Source organism: Nannobrachium achirus (genome assembly GCF_963921795.1).
Source record: "Nannobrachium achirus genome assembly, chromosome: 12".
NCBI lineage: Eukaryota > Metazoa > Chordata > Actinopteri > Myctophiformes > Myctophidae > Nannobrachium > Nannobrachium achirus.
The window spans coordinates 42,707,011-42,726,866 of NC_137832.1; the positions used below are offsets into that span (position 1 = coordinate 42,707,011).

General features: G+C 43.6%; 1 protein-coding gene across 1 annotated transcript in view; it reads right to left on the reverse strand.

Annotated features, from left to right (window-relative positions):
* Positions 1-19,856, reverse strand: part of LOC308295596 (uncharacterized protein) — a gene marked incomplete at both ends in the record, with an annotated part of 88,175 nt that overhangs the window by 17,426 nt on the left and 50,893 nt on the right. The window contains 16 exons of the mRNA XM_080738647.1: positions 10-166; positions 375-447; positions 956-1,040; positions 3,007-4,593; positions 7,662-7,787; positions 8,991-9,129; positions 9,274-9,336; positions 9,557-9,659; positions 10,049-10,117; positions 10,718-10,869; positions 11,623-11,760; positions 13,181-13,319; positions 13,695-13,822; positions 14,170-14,288; positions 14,548-14,652; positions 18,815-18,978. Coding sequence (XP_080594773.1) covers positions 10-166; positions 375-447; positions 956-1,040; positions 3,007-4,593; positions 7,662-7,787; positions 8,991-9,129; positions 9,274-9,336; positions 9,557-9,659; positions 10,049-10,117; positions 10,718-10,869; positions 11,623-11,760; positions 13,181-13,319; positions 13,695-13,822; positions 14,170-14,288; positions 14,548-14,652; positions 18,815-18,978 — 3,347 coding nt within the window. The remainder of the gene's footprint in view (positions 1-9; positions 167-374; positions 448-955; positions 1,041-3,006; positions 4,594-7,661; positions 7,788-8,990; positions 9,130-9,273; positions 9,337-9,556; positions 9,660-10,048; positions 10,118-10,717; positions 10,870-11,622; positions 11,761-13,180; positions 13,320-13,694; positions 13,823-14,169; positions 14,289-14,547; positions 14,653-18,814; positions 18,979-19,856) is intronic.

Genomic DNA, 19,856 nt, shown 5'->3' on the forward strand with positions numbered 1-19,856 from the left:
CGTACGCACCTGAGGGGGCGATGCTGTGCAGCTGTCTGTACAGCGCTCTGAGCTGGTCCACGGTCAGCGTGGAGTGTGTGGGTTTCTCTAGAGGGTCTGGGCGAGGAGGAGGGGGAGAGTCAGCCACCACACGCACGTCTCCATCCACATTGAAGTCAGTACATACCTGGGGGAAAGGAGAGTGGACACCATTGATTCTCAACCTTTCTCATTTCAAGCTTGTGTGTGTGTGTGTGTGTGTGTGTGTGTGTGTGTGTGTGTGTGTGTGTGTGTGTGTGTGTGTGTGTGTGCGTGCGTGCGTGCGTGCGTGCGTGCGTGCGTGCGTGCGTGCGTGCGTGCGTGTATACAGTTACAGTATTATTAGCATTACTTACCAACACCAGGTCGTTCTGAAGCTTAGTGCCTGACTCAATGTGGTTGCGAACCACTTGTGCTATCTGGTCAATACTGTGGACAGATGGATGGACAAGAATACATTATTACATAGTCAACATCTAGTGACAAAAACACTCACTGATCATGATCACTGTGTCAATGATGATGCACGAGAGTTCCTTCAACCACATAGAGCCCCTAGTCTGGGGTGAACATTCGATTTGGCAAAAATAACTTACAAGCAAAGAGATTTGGTGTAGTAGGGAAAAAGAGCAGACAAAGTACAGAGCCTGTGGGACACTGGTCAACTAAGTATATAAAATATATAAAGTTGAAAGGAGTTCTGTAGGCCTACATTCTGTATGCCTATTGCCTTAAATGACGCAAACGACGCGTTATCGTTTCACACACAGAAATACACAAATGACGGTAACATTTTCCCAATAAACTCTCCTCACATTAGAATCAGCAAAGCTCCATTTTAAATACGTCAGTGGAACTGTACAGTGGAATTGTAACTTTGTTTTTTACAGTCCATATATTTAGCCATTCTCAAATGCACACACACACACACACACACCAGTTCATCTCTGCGCGATAGCGGGCAGCCAGCCCCTCCTCCATGATGTTGAACTCCTGCTGGGCTCTCCTCTGCAGGGAATGCACTGTCTTCACAACACAGCCTCTCAACAGCTCAATACGCACCTGTACTGCACGCTCTGCATAACACACACACACACACACACACACACACACACACACACACACACACACACACACACACACACACACACACACACACACACACACACACACGCATGCACACCCACACCCACACACACACACACACACACACACACACACACACACACACACACACACACACACACACACCACAGGTGTGAATAAACACTAGTAAGACGCCTCAGGGCGACATGTCGCGCCAATTCTTGGCCATCTGGCCAGTGATGTACTGTATATCGGACCAGTTACCCATATATGGAGTATCATGGTGTAAGTATCCGATAAGGTCTTGCTGCGCGGTCATTATGGCTTATATGGACACGACGGGGGTGATAATTCCCCGAGGCGGAGCCGAGGGGAATTATCAGCCCGAAGTGCGTCCCCTCCCTCAACACTGTCGCCTTGGAAAACAAGGAAGTGCTGGTCAAATAGAATCCATTTTCTGTTACTGCGTCGTCTATTTCTCGCCTCAAATGGTTTTTAAAACATTTTTCAGAGCAACGTTTGTTTGTAAATGACGCTGTGTGTTTGTTTACATGGCTGCCATGTTGGATACGGCACTAAATCCACGCAGTGCATCCTGACTGCAGCAGCTGTTCTGAGTATTTGATTAGGCAGCGGTGAATTATAGAGCGGAGCGGTCATTATACGCTCATAATTCACCGCTGATTTCAGCGCTCGACCAATCAGAATCAAGCATTCAACCAAACCGGGTAATAAATCAGAGTAAAGCAGGCTCTTGTGCCAGTTAGGGCCTGGGATTGATGACATCAGAAATATCCATATACTGTATGGGCATAAAAGGGATTTTGTTTCTGGGAATGCCCATATATGGACTTTTTTTATTTAATGTTATACTTTATTAATAATAACATAACAAGCCTAATTAGTGTGGTTGCTATAGGCAGCACACTATTGTTCTAGGTCCGGGAATTATTTGCTAGCAAAGTGTTTTAACCTTTTGACCGATGCTATTGTTGTAGCATCAGTTGCTTGTAAGGCCCAATATATTGGACAATATAATGTCCAATCAGACAGGATTGACATCACTTGACATATTATCACAATATTATATATACATATATAATATGAATGGTAAGACGGAATTCATTTCCCAGTGGATTCCTTGCGACTCGTGTCAGTGCAACCACACTTGCAATTTCCAAGAATTGCACCTTTCCTAGTATTATTATTATTATTTAAAATTTTGGCTATGTGCAATAACTGCAAGCCAATGTTCAGACCTCCCCTGAAGATACAAAGTCTTGAACATAATTATGTAATGTCATGCACAACAACACTTATAAAGTCAAAATGTTTAGATCCAATTAATTGTTGTTTATGTTTATGTCTGCAAATTGTTCTGCATTGATGATTTTTTCAAGTTGGTAGTTAAAGTTATATACCATGTAACCTTTTTTATAAAACAAATCTTAAAATTGTCCTAACTGTTAAATCGCTAAAGTTTTAGAACCCCCACTCCGTTATTTTCAGCTTCTAAAGCCTTCTCTTTATATGTTTTCTATGATCCCTACCGGGGACCGGTTTTCGCGGAAAAATTGCGTCGTCACACTACCGGCCAATCACAGCGAGGGTTATACACTGCCGGCCAATCACAGCGCATCTTGAAGTGGGGTCGCTATGGCGGCCATATTTGTAGTCGCCCGTTTGTCTCTATACTCAAAAGGTAATCTCGCCTACCAGGCAGGGTGAAGTAGTCCGTTTCTCCGGAATGCCTGAACGCACAGGAACCAGGGACCCCTCTAAAGAAAGCTCTCGGCGATGTGGAGGCAGACGCGGGGGTGTGAAGGTACGAAAAACGGCCGAAAGACGCGGACGCGACCGCGGTTTGCTATAGGGCTACTGACCACTAGTTGAGCATCTTACACAGTATAGCTTTAAGATAATCTTGGATAATTCCCTTCAAGGTGAACCTCCTCTTCTGTCTGTCCAGCAACCTGTCCAGCCGGAGGTTCAGTATTTTCACCTGTCTCGTCAGCTTCACGATTGTCCTTCTCTTCTCTTTATTGCTCTCCTTGAACTCGACTATCATCTCTGCCTTTTCGGTCACTTCGTCCTCCAGCATTCTATTTTCAGCCTCGCATTTGTCCAGCGTCTTTTCCGCTTCACTGAGCTCCTTTCGCTCGTCCTGCAGCGCCGTCTTTGTAGTGGTCAGCTCGTCGTCCAGATCCTCCACCCTGTTCTGTGCCTTGAAAAAGATTTCGGCGATCACCTGCTTCTCGGAGAACAGGTCCTCTCTTTCCTTCATCCAGTCCCTGTCTTTTGCCCCCATCTGGTTCCTTAAGTCCTCTGACATGGCCCACTTTTCGATCCACCAAACCTGCTCCTGGGAGATCCATTCTCCCTTCATGCTGTCGCGTTCGCACTGCAGCTTCTCTTTTTCCTCTGTGAGTTCCGCCAAGGCCTTTTGGTTGGAGACCAGGGAGATTTGCCCTTGTTGGAACTTGGCCCTTGTGGATTTCAGTTTTTCTTCCGTGGTTTTGACCTTTTGAAGTAGCGTGTTAAACGTCGCCGCCAACGTCTGATATTCTCTGAACTGTTGCTGTCTCTCCTGGATCAACTTGTTTTTCACTTCCATCTCATTCCGGATGACCTTAAACTCACTGGTCAACTCCTTGAAGTGATCCTGGAAACCTAGCTTGAGGCGCTTTTGTTCGCAATCCATGGAGGTTAGCATTTCCGCCAAGTCGTCTATCTTTTTGCAGAACCTCTCTTTCTCTTCCTTGGTCTCGGTGCCCACAAGCTCCCTGCATTTCTTTTCCAAGTCCTTATGGTCTGAAAGGAGCGACTCTTTCATTTTGGTGAAATTGTCCATTTCGGCAGTCAGTGTGTCCTTCATGGCTTGCATCTCCTGTTTCTCCTCTTTCAGTTGGCTGTTCTTCAAGACGATCCGGTTGAACTGTGCTACCGTCACTCGAGCGACCCGTACCTCCTGAGCCAACAAATGATTTTCTTGCCTCAGCTCATACAGCCCTGGTTTCCCCGTTCCCGAGGCCATTTGATTCTCCTGTGCTGCTGTCTGCTGGGGTGAGACAGGTTCCTCCTTGGGTTGCTCCTTTGGAGACTCACTCGGTCCCACTGCTGCTGGGCTCCGCTCGACTGCGGAGGACATGTCAGCATCTTGGCGAGCTAAGAGGGTCTCACTCTCTATCTGGCCAGCCGCAACGATGTGCTTCTGCTCTTCGCCGATTTCCTCGACACCGAGGATCAGCTGGGTAACCTGGCGGTTGAGACTCTGCCCGTAAACAGATTTAAAATGCTGTACCTTGTGCTTAAACAACTGTTTTGCGCGCACGAGCTGCCTGTGTTCTTTCTTCTTTGATTCGTCTGCCATCTGTCTGACGAACAATGGTCGATCGTCAAGTATTGTGCTACCCATGATCCCAAAGAAAAGGATGACACTCTCGTGTCTGTATTGAAGAACAACCAAAGAACTATAGTACTGCGAATACCCTGATGATGGCAACATAACACTCTCATTCTTATATGAGAGATCAAGAGCTTATGGACGTGCCTGGTGACATCAACGCCCAAATTAGTATAACAGCACACCACCACTGAGCTGGATGGCAGCTGCCTCGGACCAACTCCTGAGATCTGGACAATGTTCGTTTTGCATAAATACTGTAGGTAAACGTTTAGTTTGTATGGCAAAGTCACGCAACATAATCTCATAAAATGCTTCCCATATCATGTGTCATGAAAATTAAATGTACACTTGAGTCTTTTTCTTTTTTTTATTAAGTGCAAACCTCCTCCACCCAACTTCAGTGCAGTTTACAGTGATATTATCACAATGCGTCGCGATGCAACACATTGTGAGCTTGTAGATCATCTATTTTCAAGACATTTAGAAACATTTTGAACTTGACTATGACTACTTTAAGTACATTTTGATTCCAATAGTTTTGCACTTTTAGTCCGGAATTCCGGACTTTTACTTGTAACAGAGTATTCCTACCGGTATATTGCAGTATTGATACTTTTACTTAAGTAAAACATTTGAGTACTTTTTCCACCACTGGTTACTTGTGCCACAATGATAATGTGGCGTAATGGCATAGTGTGGCATGTGGCTATGTACAGTACAATATCTATTTGGAAGCCTACAGGATTTATGATTTATTTTTTTCAATCTGATCTTCCTCTTTAAACCTGAATGCTTGACTCAAGGTTTATAGATAACAAAATAACGTAAAGTAGAATTAAAATCTTTAGTTAACGGAACTAAAAAATCGAACCATCGGTTCGAAGTGGAGTGGTGAATTTGAGCAGCCTGTGTGTGTGTGTGTGTGTGTGTGTGTGTGTGTGTGTGTGTGTGTGTGTGTGTGTGTGTGTGTGTGTGTGTGTGTGAAAAATCCGGCCACGCACTGTTACATCCGGCCATACACCATCGTACTAACGATACATAACTCCGGGCATACACCGTTGTACCGATGAAACATAACTCCGGCCATACACCGTTGTACTCTAGAAGTATAGCTTTCGGTTACACACCTCTTTCTCATCACACACGCTGTGATACTAGGCTGCGCAACAGTGCCCCTCTGGTCACCCAGCGGTATTGCAGCAGCTGAACGGGACAGACAGAAAGGGTCGACTACACACAAAAAGCTATTTAGAGGGAGACGGTTTTCACCGCTCCAAAAATAAAAATTATAATGCTCATCGTCTACTGTTCATGTTGTGTCAGCCTTTTGGAATAATTGAACTCTAAAGCTTACTGAACCAGATTTTAGTTATTGCCATTGTGCACTTCAGCAACACCAAACCATACAGATTTGGAATAGAATTTCGATAGAATACATTGGAGCCAATGCCTTATATTAGAGAGTGTCGCGCCACCTCCGTTCACTTCATTGGACCAGGTCTTCTACACATCTATTGGTGTATAGTGACAAAGCAAGCATGAACCGGAGGTTTACAGAATGTATTGGATTCTATGAGGGAAAAGTGACATTTCGAGTTACATGAACCACGTGACCGGCGCTGTTTCTGACCCAACTGGGAGAAACTCCCCCCTGTCAGGTGAAAAGAAGCAACTTGGACTAACACAAAATGTATTAGGGATAATAAAAAAGGAGCAGGAAAAAATGTGAATCAATGCTTGCTTTATTAGCCTTTGTTTGTAGTCAGATACATCTTTAGGGCCTTTTTGAGCCTTATATCATCTGCATTTGTGATATCGTATTAAGAAAACAGAAATGCTATTTGTTCCAAAAAGCTTCATCCCTGTACTGTACATAACGCCAAAATGTGTCGCCTACAGTGTGGTGGCCCAGTCCGGCCCTGCAACGCCTACAGTGTGGTGGCCCAGTCCGGCCCTGCAACGCCTACTGTGTGGTGGCCCAGTCCGGCCCTGCACCGCCTACTGCGTGGGGGCCCAGTCCGGCCCTGCAACGCCTACTGTGTGATGCCCCAGTCCGGCCCTGCACCACCTACTGTGTGGGGCCCAGTCTGGCCGTGCAACGCCTACTGTGTGGGGGCCCAGTCCAGCCCTGCAACGCATACTGTGTGGGGGCCCAGTTCGGCCCTGCACCGCCTACTGTGTGGGGGCCCATTCCGGCCCTGCAACGCCTACTGTGTGGGGGCCCAGCCCTGCAATGCCTACTGTGTGGGGGCCCAGTCCGGCTCTGCACCACCTACTGTGTGGGGGCCCAGTCCGTCCGGTTCGAAGTCGAGCGGTGAATCTGAGCAGCTATACCCTGTGTGTGTACTGTACTATACCATACCGTGCCTTACTATACCGTACCATACCGTACTATACTGTACTTGACTGTACACTACTGTACCTTACTGTACTGTACTTTACTGTATTATACTTAACTCGTTAAGTGCTAAAACCGAACAATTTCGGTTCTTTTTTTCAATCCAATACAATATTTATTTTGCTATTTTACTTACCTTGAGCTGCTTTTAGAGACGTGGGTGGTCCTGGCTCGTCCATCGCTTTCCAACGAGCCATTCTACGTGTTCCGACGATTTATTCCATTGGAAATGGTTTCGAATAAAGTTTAGAGCCCCCCCAAAAAAACTCAATCTATGCGCGACGTATCTGAGGTGCCGAAACCGAAGAATTCCGGTTTCTTTAATAAAATGAATTAAATAATCGGAGGCCTCAACGAAGCCCCCTTCTAAATTTTGATCCAGGCCAAAAACCGCGAGCTCTTTCTACCGGCCCGTAATCGGGTAACGCCACCACATCACGCCGCCTAATCCAATACATTCTCACATCTTTAGAGACCTTTTTCTCTGAACTGTGTTCCTATGGCAGCGAAAAAGTTTTTTTTGCGGCTAAATAGCCTCAAATCGGCACACACACACACACACACACACACACACACACACACACACACACACACACACACACACACACACACACACACACACACACACAGACAAGCTGTGACATTTCTCATAGTAAACTGCGACCTTTGGTCGCAATGATCACTGTCCCCCGGGCCTTTGACCTGGTGACCTGGCCAAGATAATGAAAACGAACATAATGTACTGTAAGTTACCCTCGTGCTCCATTGCAGCTGTGTGCTCCCGACGTATCTTGTCCCTAACGTCTCTCCTTTTAATCTCCTCGGGGCTCTCTTCAATGGCAGGAGGTGGGCTAGGCTCTGGGGGCGGGGTGGGAGGAGCTGGAAAGTGGAGGAAGAGGAGGAAGGTCAAAGTCAATCTGGGGTTCAAAGTTCAAACCCCATCCACTCATCCGTTCCTCAGATATGACTGATTATATACTTTTGACCTTGACGTGACTTTGACCTTGGCTCTTTTCAGGCTAAAAATGTATCATCTGTCTCTGCAGGGAAGCCCATTGATCATTCCCACCAAGCCTTGTGCAAATCTAAAACTGTCAACAATTCATGACTCCATCCAACAGGTTCTCACCCCTATTGCGTCATACAACCGACGCGATCTTAAATACCGAATGCTTCTCACCATAGACGCGGACAGATTGCCTAATGTCTCAATGGTTAGACGCATTGGGTGGTCTAAAAAGTAGTTCCTGATGCGGGATTCGATACGCTCTGAAGGCTTCTTGGTTTACCAGCCACCCGTCGCTACCGTTCACGCCACTATAAACGACGGAGCGGCGCCGTCTCAGGCGGCGATGACCCCCGTGAGTCGCCACCGAGGCGAGCGATAGCGAGCCGAGTTGCCGCGACGAGTGGTGGGACCGCCGCATGAGCCGACTCAGCCGCGTTACCGAATTACGTGCCGTTATGGACAGAATAGTAAATCTTGACCAGAGGACTGCTTCCGCCTCCGAATGTGGCTCAAAGAAGGGACTACGTTATCATTTCACGTTTTGTCAAAGATAAAACCACAAAAAAAAAGGTACTTCCCAGTCACTCTCGTTAGCTCAGTCGGTAGAGCATGGAGATACAAATCCAGAGACTGGGGTTCGATTCCCCGTGACGGCAGTCAGTGAAAAATCTTCCAGTAAACACATGTCGGCGCATGCGTACTAAGACTCTGTCTCGTCCAAAAACTCTCCGTCTCCGTCGCACCCTAGACGCAATAGTCACTCCCAAAACTTCACAGGGGTGAAGGAAAGAAAGACACGGCGTTGGGAGGGTGAAGCAAAGGGAGTGAGTGAAATGGGTTGCTCCATCAATAACCTTGAAAAGCTAAATAATCTAAAGCTAAAGAATTCCAGATATGGAGAGCTTAAAACATCATAAAACACACATACTCTCACCATCTCTCTCTCTCTCTCTCTGGCGTTAATAGTATTGAGCATGTACACAGGTAAGAAGTGTACCAGTACACATTTCTGTTTTATTCTATATTGTATATTGTCAATAATGTAAAATGCCTTGAGTTGCAGAGGACGCCACCTTTATTTTTTCCTGATGACTTCTTCTTGTTCTTGGCTGCAGACTCAGATGTCCGTGGCGTCTTCTTCTTCTTCTCCTCTGACCTCTCCTGCTGCACCTGGCCCTGGTTCTCCTCTCTCACCTCCCACTCCACTGACACCTACAGTACAACAAACACATGCATATGCACACGCACACGCAAGCACACACGCAAGCAAACAAACATTGTAAGCAGTTTTCAGTATATAGGACCTTACCAACGCATACAAAACTGTATGTGGATGCACACACACACTCATATTACCAAGTTAGTAATGGCTGTGAGCGCTGCCTGGTAGATGTTGGAGATCAGTTTCTCCTCAGGTGGCTGGAGGAGAAAGGTATGCAGGAAAACAGTACAACAAATGTATAAATTCTATTATACTTTATGTTCAATTATTTATGACTGTGTCTTCACGTGGACAAACATAACAATAATTCAGTCAAATGCGTGGACAAACATAACAATAATTCAGTCAAATGATACTGTACAGACAGACACAAATAAAATACATATATGAAAAGAAGAAACCCAAATTGGAACTGACCAATGTGACCATGTCAATGACCTCTGGCTGCTGCAAGCCTTTCTGCTTATTGTTGACCAACAGCACTTCAGGAGAAGGAGGGCGTCTGGGGATGAGGGGAACACTGGAGGAGAGAGTGAGAAACAAGTGAACAAAGACAGAGACGACTGTTTCAATATGATATTTTTTCTTTTGCTTCATTTCTGGATAAAGCTTGGTCAATGAGAAGGAGGGCCATATACATGTAAAATAGCATTCTTTTATTTGAGATTATTTTGTTCATGACGTATTGTTCTCATGTTTATGGATTTGTTAATTTATAACAATGGTGTAGTGTAAACACCGGAAGGACTATTGATGTCAGTTGACTTTGATGTCTAATGTGTCATATAATCCCATATGGGATGGGCCAAATTGTGGCATGACACGAAAATAAAAAATTCATTCATTCATTCATTCATTCATTCTTATCACAATACAAAGTGAAAATGAAGTGTGACCATTGTCTCTTACACTTTAGTTTTCCTCTTCTCCTCTTCAACGTCTCTTTGACCAGAGGCACTGTTGGTAAGTCGCTCTGTACTGTGGGAGAGGGGTCATTTGACAAATGAATGGTTTTTTGGTCATTATTCACCAGGATCCTGGATGGCTTGATTCTAGGCTTAAACTATTTGAAATAAATATTTTAACAAATCTCTATGGGTTAGGGTTTTTAATATTTACAAATTAATAATGAAATGAACATGTACAAGTCACTTGGGCACACAAGCAGGTTTTTAGTCACTTCACTTGCCAGTGATGAGCAATTACCCACCCCACCCATGTTGATGGGGAGATTGAGGACACCTCCTTGAGATGACTCCACCTTTGTTCCCAGCCCCTATAAAAGTGATGTTTTCTCTGTCATTCTGTTAAACCCTGATGAAGACTGGCAACAGTCGAAACGTTGGTAAATAAATTATTTGCATCGTGGCTGAAGAGTGTGCGGCCTCTTTCCTCTCATTCAACAAATCTCTATGGGAAATATTAATGGATGATTTGTTTTAGTGGCACCAGTAAACCACACCCACTGCTATGCCCTATAGGACTGTAACTCTAAGAATGCTCTAATGGACCCAAATGAAATGGACCCTCTTTATGGGTCCATGTGATTCCATTTGTAATATCAGTGGTGTTCCTTACTTCTCTTCCTGTTGTGTCTCCTCAGTGTCTGTGATGTCCACCAGGGGGAGGCAGCTGAATTGGGAGGTTACTTCAGTCAGTGCCTGTCTGTACATGGCCAGATAGTAGTCCCTGAGAATGCCTAGTGTGTCCTGGAAGCGGTCCACCTCCGTCTGTACACAGAGTCCCAAGACATTATGACATAGATCAGTGGTTCTCACCTTTTATGGCTGCGACCCCCAAAATAATCATATTCCCCCCACCCTGACGAGCACTAAGAGTTGAGGCATTACATTTTGTATAACACGGTTCTATTGTGGAAAATAGCAGATCTACATGCTCACAACGCCTCGCAGCGCGAGCCGTTGTGAGCATGTAGATCGGCTATTTTCACAATTTCTACCTCTAGAGGTATTAAAAAGTCCTTAAATTGTCACTTTAGAAATGTGCATATAGTAGATCCTCTATACACTTACATTTTATGTTGGTTTCTTTACAGTTGAGTGAGAAAACAATGTTGCACATTAAGTTAATCATCTGGGGACCCCCCAAAATAATTTGTGGACCCCCCTGGGGATCCCCACCCACAGGTTGAGAACCACTGACATAGATGGATACCATGCAAATGCAAAGAGGACAGGGGGGAAATGCAGTGATAAAGCTTAAAAAAACATGACTGCCTCCAACGAATACAACATGAGCTTTCCAAAAAAAGAAGGAAATAAATAAATAAAAGGAATATTGTACAAATAAAGTATATTGTCCCGTGCCACCTCCAAAATGAGGCCATTTGGCTACTTCTTGGTTTAAATAAGTCTAGGGCAGTCAGTCAGACAGACAGACAGACAGACAGACGGACGGACGGACGGACGGACGGACGGACGGACGGACGGACGGACGGACTGACTGACTGACAGACAGACAACCTGCATGAGTGAGGAGTAGTGATTGATGAGAATGGCAGTTTGGTCGTCCAACCAGCCGTCTCCCCTGAGAGCATCCTTCTCCTGGTCTGTCTGCTCCCGACGCTTGTCACAGATGTCCCAGAGGCGCTCAAGCAGGTCCTACAAACACACAGGGAGTTATTCCATCCTCGTCCAGAATGCCTGGCCCTGTTCGGGCTAGTCCCAGTTGGGCGGTGTCCCAGTTGGGCGGTGCAGCGATAAGGCGGTGGGGGAGCCTTTCCAACAGACTGTAAAGCAAGCGATCTTCATCCCATTCATGCGTTTATTGTGCGCTTGCCCAGGCCGCCACGGCTTCGTAACTCGCGCGGCCGGCGCAGGACCAAGGTCCGCTGGCCTTCGCGCCGCTTGCAATGTCGTGGACAATAACTGTGACATATAACCATTGTATTGCTCATCAAATTTTCTGTGAGAAATCAATGGGGTCTCATAGCTGTACGCTTGCCGCATAACGCTACACCGCCGCCCAACTGGAACACCGCCCAACTGGGACACCGCCCAACTGGGATTTTCCCCCCTGTTCACAGTGCTAGGGCCCCATCGACGAGGACCCTCTGTAAGTGGTTTGTATTTGAGGAATGGTGTGATTCCAGGTATTTCATGTCAAGCCCATTTTAATATTCCAAGGCGATTCTCTCCTTCTTACAGGAGCTATTGGATAAAGGTAGAGGCTTCTCCGCCATTTAGGTGTACCTGGTAGTGTATGGTTTAAGGACGGTTGGTCAACGCCCTCTTATACCGTTATGTCATTTTATGAAGGGAGCATGTCGCCTTTGCCCAGTGTCTACTTTTCATTACATCCCAGATGAGCTCCCAGTCACCATTTGAGCCTCTGGTTCAAGTGGATATGAAAGTGTTTATGACAGTGCTACTTCTGGCACTCTTTTTGGGTAAGCGTGTCAGTGACATTCACACGCTCTCTGTGTACTCTGAGTGTACTCAGTTCTCCCGAGACAATTCTAAAGTAGTAATTAAGCCTAACCCAGCTTTTATCCCTAAGAACCACTCGATGGGTTGTTGGGTGTGTTCTGTGGAATTGAGGCTTTTAACCCTCCTCCACTGGCATTAGTTACCCTACCAGCTAAGCTACTGGCATGAATCTATTAGCATTGGGTATTGACAAAGTCTAGAAATAACACAAAAAAGGATAGTACGATAGTATAAAACTATATGATACAGCAAACAAATTCATGAATATGGTTCAATATGAAATAAATAAATAAATGTAACTCTATTCTTTATTCTTAAGCCCAGTCTGTTCTTCTTCACTGTCTCGACTTTTGAGTTCTCTGCTGTTGTACCGGTATGTCTGCAAATAAAATACATTCTAGTTATATTTACAGGCTTTTCTGCCTTAATTGATAGTACAGTGGAGAGAGGCATATAGGCCTATAACAAGGAGAGAGAGCAGGGAGTGACATGCAGCAAATGGTCCGGAAGTTGAAAAATGTCAGGCATCAGGCATCAGACTCAGAGCTTACTGTACTGTAAATGGTAGGCCCCAATTGTAAGTGATTCTTACGTCTAGTCTCTGATGCAGCTCTGCCTTGGTGTCATGGTCGTCTCTCATGTCATCAGGGACACTGTTGTGATCCTTCTGCCAGTGGGACACAAACTCCTGCTTCAGGTCAGGCCGCCCAAGGTAATGTTTATACTCCTCTCTATACAGAGACAATGTTTCACATTGAATCAATAATTTCAATGACACAACCTTAAAAGTTGACAAGGCATTGACGCAGATTATTTTATGTAACTATAATATTTTTATTGTTGGCCAGAGTACACCAGAGTGATACAGTACAGTACAGCTGTCTTGTTGTGAACGGACCACATTGTAAAGTAGTCTTGCATGTCTAATTCATGCAGTTTTAACATAATTCTTGTGTGTTACTTACTGTATGTGTTTCAAGTTTCAACTCAATTTTACAATGTGGGGCCCTTCACTCACTTTGTCCAAGTCAGTATGGCCCTCAGTCAGTATAAATGCTGCCCATCCCTGCTATAGAGCATCTCATACAGTATAACAAACATCCAACCTGATGTTGAACAGGTGGTGGATGATCAGGTTGTGCTCGGAGCGCAGTTTGTGCATGACGGCCTTGATGTTGCTCACGTATGACTCACACACTGTGTCCCAGTAGGGACACAGGTACTCTGCCATCTCCTGAAGACAGGAGGGGAGGAGAAACAGGAGGAGGGAGGGAGGGAGGAGAAAAGATGAGGCAAGAAAAAGACGAGAGGTGGCGAGGTGATGATGAAAGGAGAAATGGATGTACACTGTAAAATTCCCATTGTTAATTAAACTCTTATAGTGTACAATTTGTATACTCTCAGAAGTACACATGACACAAAATATAGGTCAAATGGGGACAGCTTCTAATCCTCTAACCCAGTGAATGGGTTAGAGGGCCTCCTGGTGGTCACCTAAACCACTCATCTAGTTGAAGGCTCCAGTACAGTAAACATTGCATCGTTTCCAGCTCATGAACTTAAAGTACAGTTTCGGTATACCGGAGGCAGGGGCTCATCCACGTAGACCCAGTTAGCCGAGCCGGGGCGGGGCGGGCCACGTTCAGATGGGCTTCTAGGAGCTTCCTGAGAGTCAGAGCAGATAGATGCCCTCTTGGAACCTGGTTAACAAGAGGGGAGAAAGACTGATTATATGACATTTCCCTTGAACAGTCTAACATTGAAAGGGAGAACGATCAATTTTAATCTTGTCAACATTTATCTTATGGTAAAAATAAGGTTTTTGAAATTAAAATGATTACTGTGATTATAAAATGATTATATTTGAACAATAAACAGACAAAAGAAATATAGTGACATATGCCCCACTTTAATGTACAATGTAGATTAGAAAAAGCCCATGAGTGATAATGATCTCACCTCTGGGTGAATGTGTACTGGACTTCGAGCCGGACTTGTTTGTGAGGGCTGGATCCTGCAAGAGGCTGGAGGATGATTCTGTGAGGCCCAGAAATGGAGCTGGATCTGAGACAAGAGAAGAGGAAGAGAAGAGAAGAGAAGAGAAGAGAAGAGAAGAGAAGAGAAGAGAAGAGAACAGAACAGAACAGAACAGAACAGAACAGAACAGAACAGTGCTTTGATAAGATACTTTAACTAGAAATACTGTTCCTTCGAAACAGTGTGGGCTCGGTTCCAACCCAACAAATAGGATACTTTAAGGTACTGTAAGGTACAGTACCTTACAGTATTGTACTGTACCTTACTATACTGTACTGCACCTTACTGTACTGTACTGTACTGTACTGTACTGTAACTTACTGTACTTTACTGTACTCTACTGTACTGTACTTTACTGTATTCTACTGTAACTTACTGTACTTTACTGTACTCTACTGTACCTTACTGTACTGTACTCTACTGTACCTTACTGTACTGTACTGTACCTTACTGTACTATACTATACTGTACTCTACTGTACCGTACTGTACCTTACTGTACTGTACTCTACTGTACCTTACTATACTGTACTTTACTGTACTCTACTGTACTTTACTGTACTCCACTGTACCTTACTGTACTTTATTCTACTTTACTGTACTTTATTGTACTTTACTGTACTCTACTGTACCTTACTGTACTGTATTGTACTTTACTGTACCTTACTGTACTGTACTCTACTGTACCTTTCTGTACTGTACCTTTCTGTACCTTACTGTACTTTACTGTACTCTACTGAACCTTACTGTACTTTTACTGTACTCTACTGAACCTTACTGTACTGTACATATTATATGTGTTCTAGATCTACATTTTTGATTCTGTGTTTGGGAACCAGCAACTGTCAAATGGACTCCAACTGTAGTGGAGTATATTGAGTGCATATACTGTAGGCTAACAATCCCAGATCACATATGTCCTCCACTATGTCTATAACCAAGGCGTTCTTCTATGTGGCCACTCCAGACTGAGGAGTGGAGCATGGCTTTTATTGTGTTTGTGGATCTGACTTGGAAATGCATTGGTTTTGATATCTCCCTGACAACCAACAACAACCACTAATATGGCTGACTGTCCCTGCGGGCTCTAGGATATATGGCTATGGGATTTACATCCCATCGCCCGGACTTGATTCTTGATCACAGCTGTGTAATCAGTAGAGTGGAGAGGGACATTTATTTATAGTTTTAACTATAACTATAGTTTTATACATCACACAGCTTAGACATTTGGATCAAATCAGAGAGCAGACCTGTGTGAACGCAATGATATAGATAGCATATCTGAAGTGTGAACACTGCAGCCACAGCGCATTAACATAAACATGGGTCTATTATCCTTCTCTCCACTCTGGGGACCCATTGGAAATGCATTGGGTGCTTAAAGTTAAACATTTTTATTTTTTTATATTTATACTACAAAACATTTCAAAACCAAAAATACAAGCACACTTGTCCTCAGTAAGCTGAACACATAAAAATTTGAATGGTGTTGAAAGGTGTAAGCGTTTAAGAGATGAAGCGCGCCAAAGTTTTGAGGAGATACACATATAGCTATATATAAACTAGAAATACTGTTCCTTCGAAACAGTGTGGGCTCGATTCCAACCCAACAAATAGGATACTTTAAGGTACTGTAAGGTACAGTACCCTACAGTATTGTACTGTACCTTACTATACTGTACTGCACCTTACTGTACTGTACTGTACTGTACTGTACTGTACTGTAACTTACTGTACTTTACTGTACTCTACTGTACTTTACCTTACTGTACTTTACTGTAACTTACTGTACTTTACTGTACTCTACTGTACCTTACTGTACTGTACTTTACTGTACTCTACTGTACCTTACTGTACTGTACTGTACCTTACTGTACTGTACTTAACTGTACTCTACTGTACCTTACTGTACTATACTGTACTGTACTCTACTATGCCGTACTGTAACTTACTGTACTGTACTCTACTGTACCTTACTATACTGTACTTTACTGTACTCTACTGTACCTTACTGTACTCTACTGTACTTTACTGTACTCTACTGTACCTTACTGTACTGTATTGTACTTTACTGTACTGTACTTTACTGTACACTACTGTATCTTGCTGTACCTTACTGTGCTGTACGTTACTGTACTTTACTGTACTTTACTGTACACTACTGTACTGTACTGTACCTTACAGTACTGTACTTTACTGTACTCTGCTGTACCTTACTGTACTTTACTGTACTCTACTGTAACTTACTGTACCTTACTGTACTGTACTTTACTCTACTCTACTGTACTGTACCTTACTGTACTTTACTGTACTCTACTGTACCTTACTGTACTGTACCTTACTGTACTGTACTTTACTGTACTCTACTGTACCTTACTGTACTATACTGTACTGTACTCTACTGTGCCGTACTGTACCTTACTGTACTGTACTCTACTGTACCTTACTATACTGTACTTTACTGTACTCTACTGTACCTTACTGTACTCTACTGTACTTTACTGTACTCTACTGTACCTTACTGTACTGTATTGTACTTTACTGTACCTTACTGTACTGTACTCTACTGTACCTTTCTGTACTGTACCTTTCTGTACCTTACTGTACTTTACTGTACTCTACTGAACCTTACTGTACTTTTACTGTACTCTACTGAACCTTACTGTACTGTACATATTCTATGTGTTCTAGATCTACATTTTTGATTCTGTGTTTGGGAACCAGCAACTGTCAAATGGACTCCAACTGTAGTGGAGTATATTGAGTGCATATACATATTGGCTAACAATCCCAGATCACATCTGTCCTCCACTATGTCTATAACCAAGGCGTTCTTCTATGTGGCCACTCCAGACTGAGGAGTGGAGCATGGCTTTTATTGTGTTTGTGGATCTGACTTGGAAATGCATTGGTTTTGATATCTCCCTGACAACCAACAACAACCACTAATATGGCTGACTGTCCCTGCGGGCTCTAGGATATATGGCTATGGGATTTACATCCCATCGCCCGGACTTGATTCTTGATCACAGCTGTGTAATCAGTAGAGTGGAGAGGGACATTTATTTATAGTTTTAACTATAACTATAGTTTTATACATCACACAGCTTAGATATTTGGATCAAATCAGAGAGCAGACCTGTGTGAACGCATTGATATAAATAGCATATCTGAAGTGTGAATATTGCAGCCACAGCGCCTTAATATAAACATGGGTCCCTTTCCTCACTAAACCCATTGGAAATGCATTGGGTGCTTAAAGTTAAACATTTTTATTTTTTTATAATTATACTACAAAACATTTCAAAAAGAAAAATACACGCACACTTGTCCTCAGTAAGCTGAACACATAAAAATTTGAATGGTGTTGAAAGGTGTAAGCGTTTAAGAGATGAAGCGCGCCAAAGTTTTGAGGATACTGACTAGTATAGTATAGAAATAAATAATGAAGATAACATACGTGTGCTCGCCTTCCAGGCGAGCCCACAATAATGAAGATAACATACGTGTGCTCGCCTTCCAGGCGAGCCCACAATTAAAAAAAGAATAATCAAGAAATCTGCATCCTTTCACGCATGTTTTATATGCAAAGATATACTCTATGATTGTAGTTATATGTGTCTATCTACAGCAGGGGTTTTCAAAGTTGGTGACGGGGCACCCTGGGGTGCCGTGACGGCAGTCCAGGGGTGCCGCAAGATAATTTGATAATATTTGGAATTTATTTGGACACTTGAAAAAATATTTAGTATCATTTTAAACTTGAAGTACAAAGTTATTTTCAGTCAGTTCTAACCAAAATGGCTATTATCTCAACGTTTTCCTCGCAACATAATCACTAAAATATTGTCGCTGTCGGGCAGAAACCTCGTAAGTTTCAAATGTGTACGTCTTTTGGTAAAGCAAAGCCCTGCTTCATCATACAAGACTGTCGCACAAAACTAGTGAAAACAGGAAACAGCCGATCTGCTGTTTTCACTAGTTTAGTACATTTTATAGATGATAAATACAAAACGAACGGTTTTGGACATACAAGGTTTCCAACCGACAACGATGCTATAAATATAAGGTGCTGGGAGTGAAAATTATAATGTAGGGGTGCCTCGGATTAAAAAAATATTCATGGGGTGCCCTGAAGACAAAAAAGTTTGGGAACCCCTGATCTACAGTATGGTATGTATGTGTACCTATGATAGGTTTCTGCGTTTGTCTCATGGTCTCCAGCAGGACAGACTCCATCCTTCTGTAAAGCTCCACCTCATCCACGTCTGCCTCCAGACGGACCAGAATTCTCTGCTTCCTGTCGAACCACTTCTCCAGCTTGGACCAGGTGTCCTGGAATGCATTGATCCTATACAAACACAATGGAACCAGAGACCAGAGAGGGCCAGGCATGCCGGGAGAGAAGAGAGAGAAGCCATAATGTTCTTGTTTGTTTGTTTTTCTTTTTAATAATCAAAAAACCCAAATATAAATCTTCATTTGAAATCTTTATTATTGTACAAAATATTCCATTGACAAAAATACCCAACACACCTCTTATCATTAAGTGATTGTACAATCTCTCCAGTGCAATAAACATTTCAACACACATTGTCAATGTGTCAATGGGCATTTTCATCATAATATTTAACACACCAAATGAGAAAGAAATATATAGCTAATATCTTTGGTAGCACATTATTTTCATTTGTCAGCATTAATGTACCTTTAGATTTTAAGGAGAAGACAAAAACTACATTATAGTTGGAGTCTGTCGCATTATGGCAAAAAAAAAATAATAATCTGACAATCCCTACCCACATTTTCAATGCCTGCATTCTTATTGCAATAAATATGAATAAGGTTCACAGAGTATATGTTAGTTGCCCTGATAAGCCACTCGCACCAAAATCTATTTACTCTTATTAGTGAAATATGACATGAATTCCTTTGTTAGGTTGAGGATACACGATACATCATCAAAGAGGACCTTTAAAATCATACGAATGTACTATGTCAACAACATCATACCAGTGCTTCTCGAAGTGGTGTCCGGGGACCCCCAGGGGTCCTGGAGGGGCTTCCAGGGGGTTGCCCAGCCAAATGATTGATAGGAACCCTTATGTGTCTGTAACTCTGAGTTTCATTCTTTAGTTAAAAAGGTGGTGCCGGGGCGCCCGCTGGCCTGGTGGTCAAGGCGCATACCACATACTAGGCTATGATGCCTGCTGGCGTCGCCGGTTCGAT